At 44.4% G+C, this 17,169-nt stretch overlaps 1 protein-coding gene across 2 annotated transcripts; it reads left to right on the top strand.

Moving 5' to 3' along the window:
- The first annotated feature begins 9,235 nt into the window (after nt 1-9,235).
- Nucleotides 9,236-16,237, top strand: LOC115131866 (uncharacterized). 2 transcript variants are annotated; one of them, XM_029663920.2, is made up of 5 exons: nt 9,236-9,838; nt 11,820-12,008; nt 13,591-13,738; nt 14,627-14,791; nt 14,929-16,237. In XM_029663920.2, the coding sequence occupies exons 1-5, from the start codon at nt 9,754-9,756 to the stop codon at nt 15,296-15,298; spliced, it is 957 nt and encodes a 318-aa protein (XP_029519780.1). In that variant the 5' UTR covers nt 9,236-9,753; the 3' UTR covers nt 15,299-16,237. The 2 variants fall into 2 exon arrangements, with proteins under 2 accessions (XP_029519780.1, XP_029519782.1); XM_029663922.2 differs by lacking the exon at nt 11,820-12,008.
- Nucleotides 16,238-17,169: the final 932 nt, after the last annotated feature.

Here is a 17,169-nt window from a genome sequence, read left to right as displayed (position 1 = left end):
GTTTACATTCTGCTCTTTCCCCTGCCTTGTCTGTGCCCCAGTTCATTCCAGAACCTCCGGACCTGTCATCAGTTCCTCCCGAGTATCACAATCTAGCTCCTGTGTTCAGCAAACACCACGCCCTGTCGCTGCCGCCTCATCGGCCATACGATGCACCATTGACCTCCAGCCTGGAGCTCCTCTCCCCAGTAGCCGGTTGTTTACAATTGTAACTGCTCTCATCCCGAGCAAGAAGCTATGGAGAGGCACATCCAGGATTCTCTGGCTGCAGGACTTATCAAGCCATCTTCCTCCCCGGTGGGTGCTGGGTATTTCTTTGTGAAGAAGAAGGATTGGTCACTGAGGCCGTGCATAGACTTCCGTGGGCTGAATAATTTCACTATTAAGAACAAGTACCCCTTGCCACTCATCAGCTCTGCTTTTTCCCCCCTCTATGGTGCCACAATATTTACCAAACTCGACCTCCGGAATGTCTACCACCTTGTCCACATAACAAAGGGGGACGAGTGGATGACTGCATTCAACACACCACTTAGCCGCTTTGTATTTGGTCATGCCTTTTGTTCTTACTAACACCCCTGCTGTTTCCCAGAATCTAGTCAATGACATGCTGAGATATGTGATTGGACGCTTTGTTTTTGTCTATGACATCCTGATTTTTTTCCAAGGACCTTGAGGCTCACCAGCAACAAGTTCTTCAACGGCTGTTGGATAATTTGCTTTTTGTTAAAGCTGAAAAATGTGAGTTCCATGCTGTCAGTGTCTTTCCTGCGTTATATTATTACCCAGGGACAGTTACGTATGGACTCCGCCAAGGTCATGGCAGTCAGAGTGGCCTGCGCCCTCCAAACTGTAGCAGCTACAGCGTTTTTCGTGGGTTTTCAATTTTATTGACGTTTCATCCGCAACTACAGCTGTCTGGCTGCACCTCTCACCTCCACCTCCACTCCGTTCCACTGGACTCCTGAGGCAGAGGCAGCATTCATGGAACTCAAGCGTCGCTTCCTTACTCAGCCCAACCCAGAACTCCAGTTCATCATGGAGGTGGACGCCTCTGACACCGGGTAGGTGCTGTTCTGACTCAGCGTTCCCCCTCTGATCAGAAAGTCCACCCATGTGCATTCTTTTCCCGTAAGCTCTCATCTGCAGAGGAATTTTGACACCAGAATCCGGGAACTCCTGGCAGTTAAGCTGGCTGTGGCGGAATTGCGTCACTGGTGGAGGGCTCTATAACCTCCTTCATAATGTGGACTGACCATAAAAACCTGTCCTACATCCAGACCTCCAAACATCTGAACTCCCGGCAAGCCAGGTGGGACTTGTTCTTTGGTAGATTTCAATTTCACTCACTTATCGTCCCGGTTCGAAGAATACCAAGCCTGATGCCCTCTCTCGCCAGTTGACCACTGACAACACGGGTACCGAGCCAGAAGCCATTGTGCATCCACCAGCATCGTTTCCGCTGTCACCTGAGAGATTGAGACCCGTATCTGCCAGGGTCAGCAGAACCAGCCTGACCCGAGTAACGGTCCTAGTAATGCTCTGTTTGTTCCAGATTGTGTTTGTGCTGATGTTCTTCAGTGGGGCCATTCTACCTGCCTCACCTGTCACCCTGGTATGAACCGGACCCTCGCTTTCCTGCATCAGCACTTTTGGTGGCCCACCATGGAGAGATGTCCGGGAGTTTGTCTGAGCCTGTCCGGTTTGTGCCCGGAACAAAACCTCCACTAAACCCACGTCCGGTCTGCTCCGCCCTCTTCCCATACCCAGACGCCCTTGGTCACACATAGTCTTGGACTTCGTCACTGGCCTTCCCCCATCTAATGGTAACTCCGTAATCCTCACCATTATTGACAGGTTTTCCAAAATGGCTCACTTAATTCCTTTCTCCAAGCTCCTCCAGGGAGACTGCGGACCTGTTAGTATCCCATGTGTTTCGTCTGCATGGCATTCCCACTGACATCATTTCTGACAGAGGACCTCAGTTTACCTCCCAGGTATGGAGATCCCTCTGTTCAGCTCTTGGTATCAATGTCAGTCTTTCTTCTGGATATCACACCCACACCAACTGCCAGACTGAACGGGCCAACCAAGAGATGCAGACTGCCCTACGCTGCGTGACATCTGCTAACCCTTCCACCTGGAGCACTCAGCTACCCAGAGTTGAATATGCCCACAACACCCTCACCAATGCCTCGTCAGGTACAGTTGAAGTCGGAAGTTTACATATACCTTAGCCAAATACATTTAAACTCAGTTTTTCACAATTCCTGACATTTAATCCAAGTAAAAATTTGCTGTTTTAGGTCAGTTAGGATCACCACTTTATTTTAAGAATGTGAAATGTCAGAATAATAGTAGAGAGAATGATTTATTTCAGAATTTATTTATTTCATCACATTCCCAGTAGGTCAGAAGGTGACATACACTCAATTAGTATTTGGTAGCATTGCCTTTAAATTGTTTAAATTGGGTCAAGCGTTCCGGGTAGCATTCCACAAGCTTCCCACAACAAGTTGAGTGATTTTTGGTCTATTTCTGCTGACAGAGCTGGTGTGCCTGAGTCAGGTTTGTAGGCATCCTTGCTCGCACACGCTTTTTCAGTTCTGCCCACAAATTGTCTATGGGATTGAGGTCAGAGCTTTGTGATGGCCACTCCAATGCCTGGGGTCATTGTCCATTTGGAAGACCCATTTGCGACCAAGCTTTAACTTCCTGACTGATGTCTTGAGATGTTGCTTCAATATATTCACAGAAATTCCTTCCTCATGAAGCCATATTTTTTGTGAAGTGCACCAGCCGCTCCTGCAGAAAAGCACCTCCAAAACATGATGCTGCTACTCCTGTGCTTCACCGTTGGGAGGGTGTTCTTCGGATTGCAAGCCTCCCCCTTTTCCTCCAAACATAACGATGGTCGTTATGGCCAAACAGTTATATTTTTGTTTCATCAGACCAGAGGACATTTCTCCAAAAAGTACAATCTTTGTCCCCATGTGCAGTTGCAAACCGTAGTCTGGCTTTTTTATGGCAGTTTTGGAGCAGTGGCTTCTTCCTTGCTGAGCGGCCTTTTGGGTTATGTCAACATAGGACTCGTTTTACTATGGATATAGATACTTTTGTACCTGTTTCCGCCTGCATCTTCACAAGGTCCTTTGCTGTTGTTCTGGGATTGATTTGCACTTTTTGCACCAGAGTACTTTCATCTCTAGGAGACAGAATACGTGAGCGGTATGACGGCTGCGTGGTCCCATGGTATTTATACTTGCGTACTATTGTTTGTACAGATGAACGTGGTACCTTCAGGCGTTTCGAAATTGCCCCCAAGGATGAACCACACTTATGGAGGTCTACAAATGTTTTTTTTTCTGAGGTCTTGGTTGATTTATTTAGATTTTCCCATGATATCAAGCAAAGAGGCACTGAGTTTGAAGGTAGGCCTTGAAATACATCCACAGGTACACCTCCAATTGACTCAAATGATGTCAATTAGCCTATCAGAAGCTTCTGAAGCCATAACATAATTTTCTGGAACTTTCCAAGCTGTTTAAATTCACAGTCAACTGGAATTGTGATAGAGTGAATTATAAGTGAATTAATCTGTCTGTAAAGAATTGTTGGAAAAATGACTTGTGTCATGCACAAAGTAGATGTCCTAGCCGACTTGCCAAAACTATAGTTTGTCAACAAGAAATTGGTGGAGTGGTTGAAAAACAAGTTTTAATCATGCCAACCTAAGTGTATGTAAACTTCCGACTTCAACTGTATGTCACCCTTCGAGTGTGCTCTGGGTTACCAATACCCCCTCCCTTCTTTGAACCTCCGACAGGACCCAGTCCCAAGCCAACCGTCGCCGGGCCTCAGCTCCAGTCTACACCCCGCGTCAAAAGGTATGGCTCTCATTGAAGGACCTGCCATTGAAGGTGGTATCGAAGAAACTTTCCCCTGATTCATTGGTCCCTTTGAAATTGACCGTGTCATTAACCCCTCTGCGGTGTGCATGAAACTCCCAGCCTTTCTCAGGATCAATCCCATCTTCCATGTATCCCTGACTAAACCTGCCTGCTCCAGTCCCCTGTCTCCTCCTGCAGCAGCTCCTCCACCCCCTCGGCTCATCGACGTCCATCCTGCCTATACTGTCCGGCGGCTTCTGGACGTGCACCGTCGTGGCTGGCAGTATCTGGTGGACTGGGAGGGATACGGGCCTGAGGAGCACAGCTTGGTGCCCCTCCATCACATTCTGGACCCCTCCCTCTTTCAGGATTTCTATACCTCACACCCAGATAAGCCTAAGTTCCTGAAACGCCCTCTACTGCTTGTTCCTGAAACGCCCTCTACTGCTCATTCTGTGTCTCCTTGACCTACCGCCACTCCCACAGTACTCTCTCAATGCCTAGGTTTACCTCCACTGTACGCGCACCCTACCGCACCCTTGTCTGTACACTATGCCCTGAATCTAGCACTGTTCCCAAAGCACTAGACGACCAGTTCTCATAGCCTTTAGCTGTACCATCATCCTACTCCTCCTCTGTTCCTCTGGTGATGTAGAGGTTAACCCAGGCCCTGTTTGTCCCCAGGGGCTCTCATTTGTTGACTTCTGCAACCGTAAAAGCCTTGGGTTCATGCATGTTAACATCAGAAGCCTCCTCCCTAAGTTTGTTTTATTCACCGCTTTAGCACACTCCGCCAACCCTGATTTCCTAGCTGTGTCTGAATTGGTTCACTCCAGACTTGACTGCCCTGGACCAGCACAAAAACACGCTGTAGGGTACTGCACTAGCATCGAATAGTCCCCGCGATATGCAACTGTTCAGGGAAGTCAGGAACCAATACACAGTCAGTTAGGAAAGCAAAGGTTAGCTTTTCAAGCAGAAATTTGCATCCTGTAGCACTAATTCCAAAAAGTTTTGGGACACTGTAAAGTCCATGGAGAATAAGAGCACATCCTCTCAGCTGCCCACTGCCCTGAGACTAGGAAACACTGTCACCACTGATAAATCCACGATAATTGAGAATTTCAATAAGCATTTCTCTACGGCTGGCCATGCTTCCACCTGGCTACCCCGTACCCGGCCAACAGCTCTGCACCCCCCGCAGCAACTGGCCTATGCCCCCCCCCTCTTCTCCATCACCCAAATCCAGACAGCTGATGTTCTGAAAGAGCTGCAAAACCTGGACCCCTACAAATCAGCCGGGCTAGACAATCTGGACCCTTTCTTTCTAAAATTATCTGCCGAAATTGTTGCAACCCCTATTACTAGCCGTTCAACCTCTCTTTCGTGTCGTCTGAGATTCCCAAAGATTGGAAAGCGTCTGCGGTCATCCCCCTCTTCAAAGGGGGGGACACTCTTGACCCAAACTGCTACAGACCTATATCTATCCTACCCTGCCTTTCTAAGGTCTTCGAAAGCCAAGTCAACAAACAGTTTACCGACCATTTTGAATCCCACCTTCTCCGCTATGCAATCTGGTTTCAGAGCTGTTCATGGGTGCATCTCAGCCACGCTCAAGGTCCTAAATTACATCTTAAACGCCATAAATAAGAAACAATACTGTGCAGCCGTATTCATTGACCTGGCCAAGGCTTTCGACTCTGTCAATCACCACATCCCCATCGGCAGACTCGATAGCCTTGGTTTCTCAAATGATTGCCTTGCCTGGTTCACCAACTACTTCTCTGATAGAGTTCAGTGTGTCAAATCGGAGGGCCTGTTGTCCAGGCCTCTGGCAGTCTCTATGGGGGTGCCACAGGGTTCAATTCTTGGGCCGACTCTCTTCTCTGTATACAACAGTGATGTCGCTCTTGCTGCTGGTGAGTCTCTGATCCACCTCTACGCAGATGACACCACTCTGTATACTTCTGGCCCGAAACTGTGTTAACAACCCTCCAGACGAGCTTCAATGTCATACAACTCTCCTTCCATGGCCTCCAACTGCTCTTAAATACAAGTAAAACTAAATGAATGCTCTTCAACCGATCGCTGCCTGCACCTGCCCGCCCGTCCAGCATCACTACTCTGGACGGTTCTGACTTAGAATATGTGGACAACTACAAATACCTAGGTGTCTGGTTAGACTGTAAACTCTCCTTCCAGACTCACATCAAACATCTCCAATCCAAAGTTAAATCTAGAATTGGCTTCCTGTTTCGCAACAAAGCATCCTTCACTCATGCTGCCAAACATACCCTCGTAAAACTGACCATCCTACCGATCCTCGACTTCTGCGATATTATTTACAAAATAGCCTCCAATACCCTACTCAATAAATTGTATGCAGTCTATCACAGTGCCATCCGTTTTGTCACCAAAGCCCCATATACTACCCACCACTGCGACCTGTACGCTCTCGTTGGCTGGCCCTCACTTTATACTCGTCGCCAAACCCACTGGCTCCAGGTCATCTACAAGACCCTGCTAGATAAAGTCCCCCCTTATCTCAGCTCGCTGGTCACCATAGCAGCACCCACCTGTAGCACGCTTTCCAGCAGGTTTATCTCTCTGGTCACCCCCAAAACTAATTCTTCCTTTGGCCGCCTCTCCTTCCAGTTCTCTGCTGCCAATGACTGGAACGAACTACAAAAATCTCTGAAACACTTATCTCCCTCACTAGCTTTAAGCACCAGCTGTCAGAGCAGCTCACAGATTACTGCACCTGTACATAGCCCATCTATAATTTAGCCCAAGCAACTACCCCTTCCCCTACTGTATTTATTTATTTATTTTGCTCCTTTGCACCCCATTATATCTATTTCTACTTTGCACATTCTTCCACTGCAAATCTACCATTCCAGTGTTTTACTTGATTTAATTTGCCACCATGGCCTTTTTTTTGCCTTTACCTCCCTAATCTCACCTCATTTGCTCACATCAAAAATAGACTTATTTTTCTGTTTTGTTTAACTTTTTAAAATAATTTTTCACCCCTTTTCTCCCCAATTTCGTGGTATCCAATTGTTTATTAGCTACTATCTTGTCTCATCGCTACAACACCCGTACGGGCTCGGGAGAGCCCTGGCAACCTTGGTTAGCGCGCACTGCGACCTAGGCCAATTGTGTGTAGCCACGCGGACCTCCCGGTCGCGCCCGGTTGCGATAGAGCCTGGGCGCGAACCGAGAGTCTATGTTGGCACAGCTGGCGCTGCAGTACAGCGCCCAACCACTCCGGCACCGGAAGGCCCATAGACTTATTTTCCTACTGTATTATTTACAGTGTGTTTGTTTTACTCCATGTGTTACTCTGTGTTGTTGTATGTGTCGAACTGCTTTGCTTTATCTTGGCCAGGTCGCAATTGTAAATGAGAACTTGTTTTCAACTTGCTTACCTAAAGGTTAAATAAAAAATATAAAAAAATCTGCAAGTGTGACCTGTCATATTCAATGAAACTCCCATGTTCCATGGCTGAATTGCATTAAACTTTCTGTCTCTCAAACTCACTTCTACATCCTGTGGGGTGTGGCCAATTCAATTTGAATTTCAACTCATGAGTTAAATAGGAGTCAATTCCAAAATTCTGAATTGAGCCCAATCCTGGTATGTTTGTGTATGAATACTTTATTTGTCCATCTGATAGGACCATTTAGAGTTTGAATTTGTCTTTTTGACCTAGTATAACTTTGTTATTTTTCAGAATTAATGAGCATTAATTAACATGGTTACTTTGCCTCCGTTGGTGACCCTGGCATCTAATTTGTACTGAAGTCCATTTTGTTTTGTGTGGAGAGAGCAGAGTAGAGTAGGTCTCTACGCTACGAGCAGTGTATCGCTCTTGGCTGGCATAAAGGCTATTCCATTAATAAGGCTATCTGATGAGCAGTATAATAGAGCTAAATGATTCATACCAGCCCAGAACCAATTGGATGGTTTACCATTAAGCTAATTGAACTATGCCACATCAAAACGATCTGCCAGGGCACAAAAGGAGGAGCAGGAAAAACACACTATAGGGCCTTCAATCTCAACTCTGGACTTCAAAACCAGTTCCACTGCATTTATTTATTTATTTATTTATTTATTTATTGTTGCCCTCTAATCAGGGACTGATTTAGACCTGTGGCACCAGGTGGGTGTAATTAATTATCAGGTAGAACAGAAAACCAGCACTCTTTGGACCTTGTAGGGTAAGAGTTGAGTACCCCTGCTATAGGGAATAAGATGGATCCCTTGGACGGTGACGTGGTTTACTCTTTCTTCTGGAGAAAAGACTGATTATGTTAACTGGTTGGTAGAGGACTGCTCTATAGACACAGGATGTGAAGATAGTGATTGAAAACAACTCCCACGTCATGTATTCAAATGCACCCCTGCACAGTACGCATCAATAAGGACATGATTTCCTGTTTGGCTGATTGTTCTTGTTCTTGGACAGCTGGTAGTGAAGTGTATTATGGGTAAACAAACAATATTTGTTCTGCTGACAGATTTCACTTGCATTGATTATAGGCTCTGACTAGTCTGATTCTGAACCCCCTCTCTCTATCTCCTTTGCTTTCTCACCACCCCCCCTATATCTCTGGCCTTGTCCGAGTATTAACATTAACAGCCATGCATATGAATGACCAATGTTTATAAAGATAAAAAATGATTCCTGTTCTGGCACAGAGAACAGAGTGGCGAGCCTCATGTAAATCATATTACATTTTGTATTCTATAAATCAGAAGGGCAACCTCCAGGCCGTAATACTTTCAGAATCTACCCAGGAATCTACCCATCTACCCAGGTGATGACCAAAGGTTACAGGTTCAAATCCCCGCCGTACAGCTATCATGCTCTAGACCGAGTCATGCAATCGGAGTCCCCTCACTAAATGTCCCGCCCGACAACGTATTATCTGTGCAAATTGATTAGGAAAGGATTTGGTACAAATATATGTAGCCTACAACTGTACAGTGGATTCATGTGAGTAGAGGATGTAAGCCAGCCAGACCCTGTCATGTGATGTCAGATTGAAGTGTGCAGTGGTGGACACTATCAGTCTCCATGATATCCTTTGATGCATTACATCATTCAACAATAAGCACATTCTGGATATCTGAGGCTTACAAATAGCATTTTATAAGAAATATAAAATGTGACTACTTCCAAATAGCTTATAGTATATCAAAAGACTGGTTATATATGCTTAGTGCTATGAATGACAGCATATAGTACCATTATCATAAAGTATAAAACAAACAGATCATCAAAGGCGGGGCAATGTGACAGAATCACCTCTAGCCCACAAACACACAGATTACTACTGTATTGTGAACTGAAAGAAGGAACTCGCTGCCAACCATAGCGATCATATTACATTACTTAATGTAGGCCTATTTTAATTCCTAATTCTATTCTGCCAGCCTTCGGAGCGCCCTGACAACACGCCTATTACCGTGACATCAAGTGAACCAAGTGATATTCTGACAGTCTACACACCGATTAGTTTAGCAGAATCTCGCAGACAAAGAAGGACGGATTTTGCTCGGGACAGTCAGTGCGTTCCAAGAGCGCAGCGCGACATGCCGAGCCGATACACCAACACACCTACACACACACTGATGGTTTGCTGTTGGGTCCGTGTGCTCGGGAGTAAGAGACAGAAAAAAAGCAAACGCGTGAGCACGCACAGCCACTGAGACAGCTGCGAACACAATCCAGCACAGTGACCGTAATTATCCAGCTGTAGGCTACCGTAGCATACTCTTGTGGGTCTCCTTGTCGTTTTGTTTACGCGCGTCCTGGAGGGGTTCTCGACCGTTGGGTAGATTACGTCCGACATGTCAACGGTTACAGCTTCGGTCGTTGATGTTTCCAGAACTATTTATTCAACCAAAAACGGCAACCGTGGCCGTAATTATACCGGTAAGCGAGCTTCAGGATGTATCCAATGTGGTGATAAATGTCACGTCATTAGTACAGTGCCTGCTTTATTGGATGCATTATGGTGTTGTTTAATGGATTTGTTAAATATAGCTGTAAACTGTGTGAGTATACCATCACAGAGTAGGCCTACCAACATGTAGCCTAATTTTGGGGAGAAAATGCATTCCATGACACACAAATAGCTCTTCATTTATATGATGTATCTGTACTCAATGAATTACATTGCAGGAAAACAACATTAGGCCTACTTTCTGCAAGCTACGCATAATATGTTTGCAAACTATCACACGACAACAAAACATGCATGGAATAAAAGGTCTTAACGTTTTATAAGCTATGGCTGTAATGGAATAATAGAGTAGCCAGCCTATGTCTATTCTGAGCCTGCACTGTAAATAAGGACAAAATAATGGAAAGGGTGAAGAGAGAGTGTGTTCCTATAGATCACATGGTCTGAGAAGCTGCAGGTGGCTTTCAGAATGCACTGTTTCTTAGTTTCACACCAACTAACACTGTGGTTGTACTGAGCTAGGAAGTACAGCTACACTTTTAAACACACACACACACACACACACACACACACACACACACACACACACGCACACTCTCTCTCTCTCTCTCTCTCTCTCTCTCTCTCTCTCTCTCACACACACTCACAAGTTACATAAAATTGTCCTTGTGTACTAAAAAAATGTTGCATAAATATGGTGTTTTCTGTGTGGTTCTGTTCTGGCTGGTGAGGTTTCATCATGGCCCTGAAAGGCCTACTCAGCAATTTAACTCACCCTCCCAGCCCAACTGACAGAGGAAACTGATATCTTTGATAAGAAATCTATGAGTCACAGACTGCTGGAGAGCCCTGTCTGCCTGCCCTGCAGAAATGATGGTTTATGAATTAGCCTACCACCCAATAGTCATTCAGCAACATAACTCTCTTGCTTGCTGACTCTCTCTGTCTCTATTTCTCACTCTTTCTCTCTCTCTCATTCTCTCTCGCTATAATTCAAAGGAATACTCTCATGAGTCTCAGAAGTCTTGGAATTTACTAACACTATTTCAAACCTGATCTGAATTAAAACAACTTGGTTTCTCTTTCAGATAAGTTGAGTTCAGGAAGTAATTTCTTGAACATGTAGGACCTCTTGTGGTGGCAAGAAAACACTGCAACAATTCCCAAACAATCGTAATAGGCCTAGGCTACATGATTTCACAGACAATGTCATTTGAAAATAGTGTTTGTAAATTCCAAAACTTCTGAGACTCGTGAGAGTATTCCTTTGAATTATAGTGAGAGAGAATGAGAGATTAATTACATTTTAATTTAATTACATTTCCCAGTGTTCCCAGTGAATGTGTTATTTGTTATATTAACCAATTACAGTAGCACAGCCAGTGTAGAAACAATTGACTGAACACGCTTCACAGGATGTGACAGAGCTGTTTTGTTTATCCACAAGCTGTGGCTTACTTTGATTCCTTCCGAAATACACTCCTGTATATTTGCATTAGAGCAGTGTCATTCTGTTAAGGGTCATAGTTCAGTATGAAAACCGGAGCTCACAGCGGGAGTCCATTTTCCTGCCGCACCGTGCTGAGTCTGAAAACCAGCTGTTTAACATGGCCACAAATGGGACCTGAGTTTCTGCCAAGCTAGCAGGCCATTTATTTAATGATTTATCATGTTTCCTGCTTTGATACCATCAGCATTAGATGCAGCAAAGCGTACGGCTGCAGATGTGGTGTGTGTTTTTCTCACGCAATACTGAGCAGCCCCCAACGGGCTTCGATGCAGAGTGTTCTGTAATGTAGTGTTCTGTGCTGAAAGGACGCAGCAGCATTCCATTGTGAGGGTTCCATGTGGTGCTCTCTCCTCTGAAAGTTCTGTTCTAGTTTGAGTTATCTGTTATGCTCACATATGGCTGTATATACCATAGTTACCGTCTCCCATCACCCCCTCCAGGCCAGTGCACGCCCATGCCCCAGCCCGCCCTGGGCACCCAGAAGATCATTCAGGGGAATGGCACCAATGTGGGCACGGTGATCACCCTGCAGTGCCCATCCAGACACCATCTGGTGGGGGGCAATGAGGTATCCTGTGTTTGGGGCAGCAACAGTACCCAGTGGTCAGGAGGCTCTCCATGGTGTAAACGTATGTATCTGTTTCGTTCCACGAAAAGAGTGCCTTTTGCAACCCTTTGATATTTTATGTGGAAATTGTGGACAAATATAGAATTTTTAAAAGCCTGTTATATTAAATGAAGTGTAATTTAATATGAATGAAGGTTTGCTAAAGTGAAGTTCCAAAATTCAGATTTTTGACATGTCCCTCCTTCACACCTGTGTCACTTCTAGATATGTTTTATCCCACTTAATCCCCAAATTAATCTAAACAAACAATGAACATTTAATAGTCAAATCATAGAGTAAAAGCAAGTGAGCTGGTTCTACTCTTTTTGGCCTTTTTCTGGTGTTTTGTGATAGAAAACTGAGTGGGTTGAGCGTAACACGTCAACCCCGTTCCCCATAGATAGACAGGGTAGGAATATTTTAACAAATGTATTTTTGGTGTGAATCTTGCATTCAATTGCCACTTCCTGTTGCACAGAACAAGCTTTCATTCCTCCTGTCACAAGGGGACTAATGGCTGATTTAAGAAGAAATTGTCAACCCTGTTACAGTCAACTCTGTTACTATGTTTGGTACTTAATAGGCACTTACTATATTATATATATTTTTTATTTAAACTCTTGAGATGGGAAACCATGTTTTTTATTAAGTTGAACATCTGCGCTTTGAAAAACATTTTAAAAAGTTACACTTCTCAAAAGGCACCGAATTAGTCGAATGACTCATCTAATGCTGAGAGGATACTCACACACCTATGTACCACTGGCCTTTACTTGTAGGTGTTATAGTTACAGTTACAGTATGTTAGTATATGGCAGAGTTATGGCAGAGTTGGTCTGAGGACACCAGTCTACTCCTTTAGGACATGTTGTCATAGAAAATGACATACCAGCCAGCAATTAAAGCACTCCACATTAGTACATTGCCAGTTATGTTTGTTCTTGAAATATTCATAGACGTCCTTTTCATATTTATAAGCCACTTATGTAAAGCATATTTGTATTCAATGAGGAACCGAAGTCCAAATGAGAGACTGTTAGGTTTGTCACTCTTTCACCCTTCTCCGTCTGACTCTAGGGAGTCAGCTCATCTGGCCAATCAATGGCCGAGAGCATGTGAAGACAGCTGTCACTTCAGTCATACACTATGGATGAGTCAGACTCTGCTTTATTGTGAAAATGAAAGTTGTCCTCTTAAGAAAGTGTGTGTGTGTGTGTGTGTGCGTGCGTGCGTGCATGCATGTGTAGGAGTATATTAAAGCTTCAGAATGCATTGAGTGAAAAAATGCATGGATTGCAAACTCCCTGCCTGTCAGCCTCTTAATTATTCTGAAATAGAGGAATATAGAGGAATATATTGGAGATAGTTTTATGTGCTCTCTGACCATGGGCAGTGTTATGTAGATGTCAATGTCATACTTTAGGTAACATGGTACCAAGGTACTTAATGATGTCTGTTATAAATGGATGCAATACACTTAAAAAGGCATTCAAATATATTATATTTCCATCACTTTCTGGAGTGATTTGTTTTTATATATCTGGTTTGTTATCTGTAGACAGATCTCATAAATTAATTGATAGATGTTTTATCTTTTCTTCCAGCGGTGTCCCCGTCGGAAGACTTTGGGTTCCGTGTGGCAGTGGTGGCATCCATCATCAGCTGTGCCATCATCCTCCTCATGTCCATTGCCTTCATCACCTGCTGTCTGCTCGACTGTGTCACGGAGGAGGAGAAGAAGAAGGAGGAGAGGTGAGCGGAGAGATGGAGGGAGGAGAGGAGGTTAGGAGAGAAGAGCAGAGGAGGAGAGGAAGAAGGGTGAGAGGAGTGATGGAGGGAAAATGGGAGGAGAGGTGAGAGGAGTGAGGGAGGAGACCGGAGAGGCCGGAGGGAGAGATGGAAGTAGGATGGAAGGAGAGGTGACAAGGAGAGACAGACTGGATAGGTGAGAGTAGATAGTAGATGAGGACAGAGGTAGGAGAGGAGCCATGACTAGTGGAAGGGGAGAAGGAGGAGAGGAGACCAAAAGATGAGTCAGGACACATGAGAAGGAGAGTTGAACGGAAGAAAGGAAAAGAGAAGACAGGAAGAGGTGAGAAACAAGTGAAAGAGCTGTAATTTATACAATGTGGTAAAGGGGATTGATAACAATATTGAGACATACAGTAGCTATTGACAGTACAACATTTAGATTTTAGCAGATGCCTTTATCCAGAGCAACTTAGTGAGTGTATACATTTACAGGTTTACAGTAATGACTACATACATTTTCATACTAGTCTCCCATGGGAATCAAACACACAACCCTGGTGTTACAAGCATCATCCTCTTACCAAGTAAGCTACATGGGACTATACAGATGTAGGATCTTAATTTAAGCCAGTTTGCTATAGCAGGAAAATAATCTTGCGGCAACAGGAAATGTGAATTATTTTGTGAATTATCATTAATGACCATTTTTGTGTGGGTTGATACATTTTTCTTTAGGGCAAATCAAGTCTGAAATTTCAAAGTCGAAATTATTAACTTTAGAAGCCTTTTTAAACCTCAAATAGACTACAAGTTTGGATTTCCCACTGTTCAGGAAAATTCTCAGCAACAAAAGAGTGAACAAATTAAAACTTTTTTTTGCGTTGCCAGGGAGACGCGTCTGTGGCACCAGCTAGAGCAAGTGGAACTGGAAGAGAACAGGGCCTCTCGCTATGGCCACAATGGCAGGAACAACAATAACAACACCCAGGAGAAGGCACTTCCACCATGGGTCAACCATGACCCTTCAATGTGTGACAATAAGAGACCCAGCTGGTGAGGACTGTGTGTGCGTGTGTGTGTGTGTGCCTGCGTGCATGCATGCGTGAGTGAGTGAGTGAGTGAGTGAGTGAGTGAGTGCATGCTTGTCTGCCTTGCAAAGCTCATTGTCTCTGTGTCTGTCCTCTCTACAGGTATCATCAGTACCCCTATGCTCTGACTGGTCCAGTCCAGGCCTCCCCCACTGGCCCAGCCCTCAACTCAGCTCCTCTTCCCTGCAGAGGCTACAACCAGCCCATCCTCCCACACATCTCAGGCCTCTACCACAACCCAGGTCTGCCACACAATCCAGGCCTACTTCAAAACCCTATCCCAACCCAGTATCCAGGTCCACCTCGGACCACGGGCCAGGTTCAGAACCAAGTGGTACCCCCAGGCTCAGGCCTGGTCAGGCAGTATGGAGAACAGGAGGGCAGTGTATCTCCACTTCTGGGGAAGCCCTACAGGATGTGTCGACACCCCCTCTATGTCAAGGAGCGCCCCGTACGGGTCATATCCGTGTGAGGTCACAACCAGGAAGTGACTGAACATAGACCTCAGGGTCATGGATAAACTGAACATCAACCAGCTGGAAACTATATCCAAAAGGAAAGAGAACCACCTGAATTGTTACCAAGCCTATTAAGCAGGCACCAATGAATATCGCCAGACTCAATGACCACATGGCCATTTATTAGTCATTTGACATTGACCTGCAGTAGACCATTCAGTGACAAGGCAGCATTTCTAGGGTGCATCAGACATGTGCCTTAAACGCAGACCCTATCCCTCTGGACACTGCCCTAAGCGTAAAGTTGCGCTTACAGGGGAGAACTGTCTTTCTTCCATAGGAATCACTTATTATGTTGCTGCCTGATTTCACAGTGTTCCTCCTGGAAATGTACAATAGTAATAAACATGTGCACAGTAAATATTTCAGTTCTGAAATGGAATGTCCTGTATCTCTGAGCCATGAACTCTAGTAATTATGATTCTGGAAAGAATCATGTTGTACAGTATTCAGCATTTTTTAAATGTTTGATGCTTCTGCTTTGATGGATCAAGGGTTAGCATGTGTAGGCCTACATTTCCCAATCCTGTTGTGTACAATATGGGATGGTACTTCATGGTATAAATAACTCTAACATGTTATTCTGTACTATTGGAATGTGAAGGGAATTTTATGATACTTTTTTAATTTTCCTATAGCCTACTGACAATGATGGTACGTTGTGCAAGTTGATTAGTCCCACTGCAGATGGATTGACAATTAATCATGTAATAAATGATATGTCCTTAAACTTTTCCAATCAATGAACAAAGATGTGGCAGAACCTTGCATGATCATCAGTTAGGAATACGATTGTAAAGGAGTTTTTACCAAAATAATCGAATCGAACCAAAATAGTCAGTCACCAAGTTAGGATGAGAGGTTTGCCGTCAATAAAACAACCAATCAATGAACAGACTATTTTTGAGTGATCCAAGAGACTCAATATTACACTTGTGTGGGTGCCATATAAAACATATATAAGTTACATAGGTAGGTAGGCTACAGTGTAATTACAGTGTAGGTACACATTCTTGCATAGTTTAGACCTCAGTTAGTGACGTATTAATAGTCATTAGTGCACCACTACAGTGGGGCCGGGGTGTTCGGCCGGGTGTGCTGTCATCACGGGAAGAGCGTCAAATTAGGGAGAGGAGGAAGTTAGCGAAGAGGCAGTCATTGGCGGCGAAGAGGCATCCGTTTTCTTCCATGGCAGGTTATTGAATTTGAATATAGCTTTTGCGGCTTTTGATTTATGGGTGAATCATGAGCTGCAGAGTACAATCTGTCACAACTGTCCACAATGTCTTCTCACCACCCGGAACCTGTTGCATGCTGACCTTCTCAATCTACAACAACTCAAACGAAAGTATTGGTTGTATTTAACTTCATTATTTTACCAACATGAAAGTAGATCCAAAATAATCGCAAGTACTGTAAATGAGATTGACATTTTAGTAGGCCTATATAGGCTAAACATTAATCAAATCAGGACCCTGCCTTTCAAAGATAATTAGTAAAAATCCAAATAACTTCACAGATCTTCATTGTAAAAGGTTTAAACACTGTTTCCCATGCTTGTTCAATGAACCATAAACAATCAATGTGCATGCATCTGTGGAACGGTCATTAAGACACTAACAGCTTACAGAAGGTAGGCAATTAAGGTCACAGTTATGAAAACGTAGGACACTAAAGAGGCCTTTCTACTTATTCTGAAAAACACCAAAAGAAAGATGCCCAGTGTCCCAGCTCATCTGTGTGAACGTGCCGTCAGCATGCTGCAAGGAGACATGAGGACTACAGATGTGGCCAGGGCAGTAAATTGCAATGTCCATACTGTGAG

This window comes from Oncorhynchus nerka, linkage group LG7 (assembly GCF_034236695.1).
Source record: "Oncorhynchus nerka isolate Pitt River linkage group LG7, Oner_Uvic_2.0, whole genome shotgun sequence".
Lineage (NCBI taxonomy): Eukaryota > Metazoa > Chordata > Actinopteri > Salmoniformes > Salmonidae > Oncorhynchus > Oncorhynchus nerka.
Note: the sequence above shows the minus strand (reverse complement) of the source record. Positions and strands in the feature narration are given on the sequence as shown.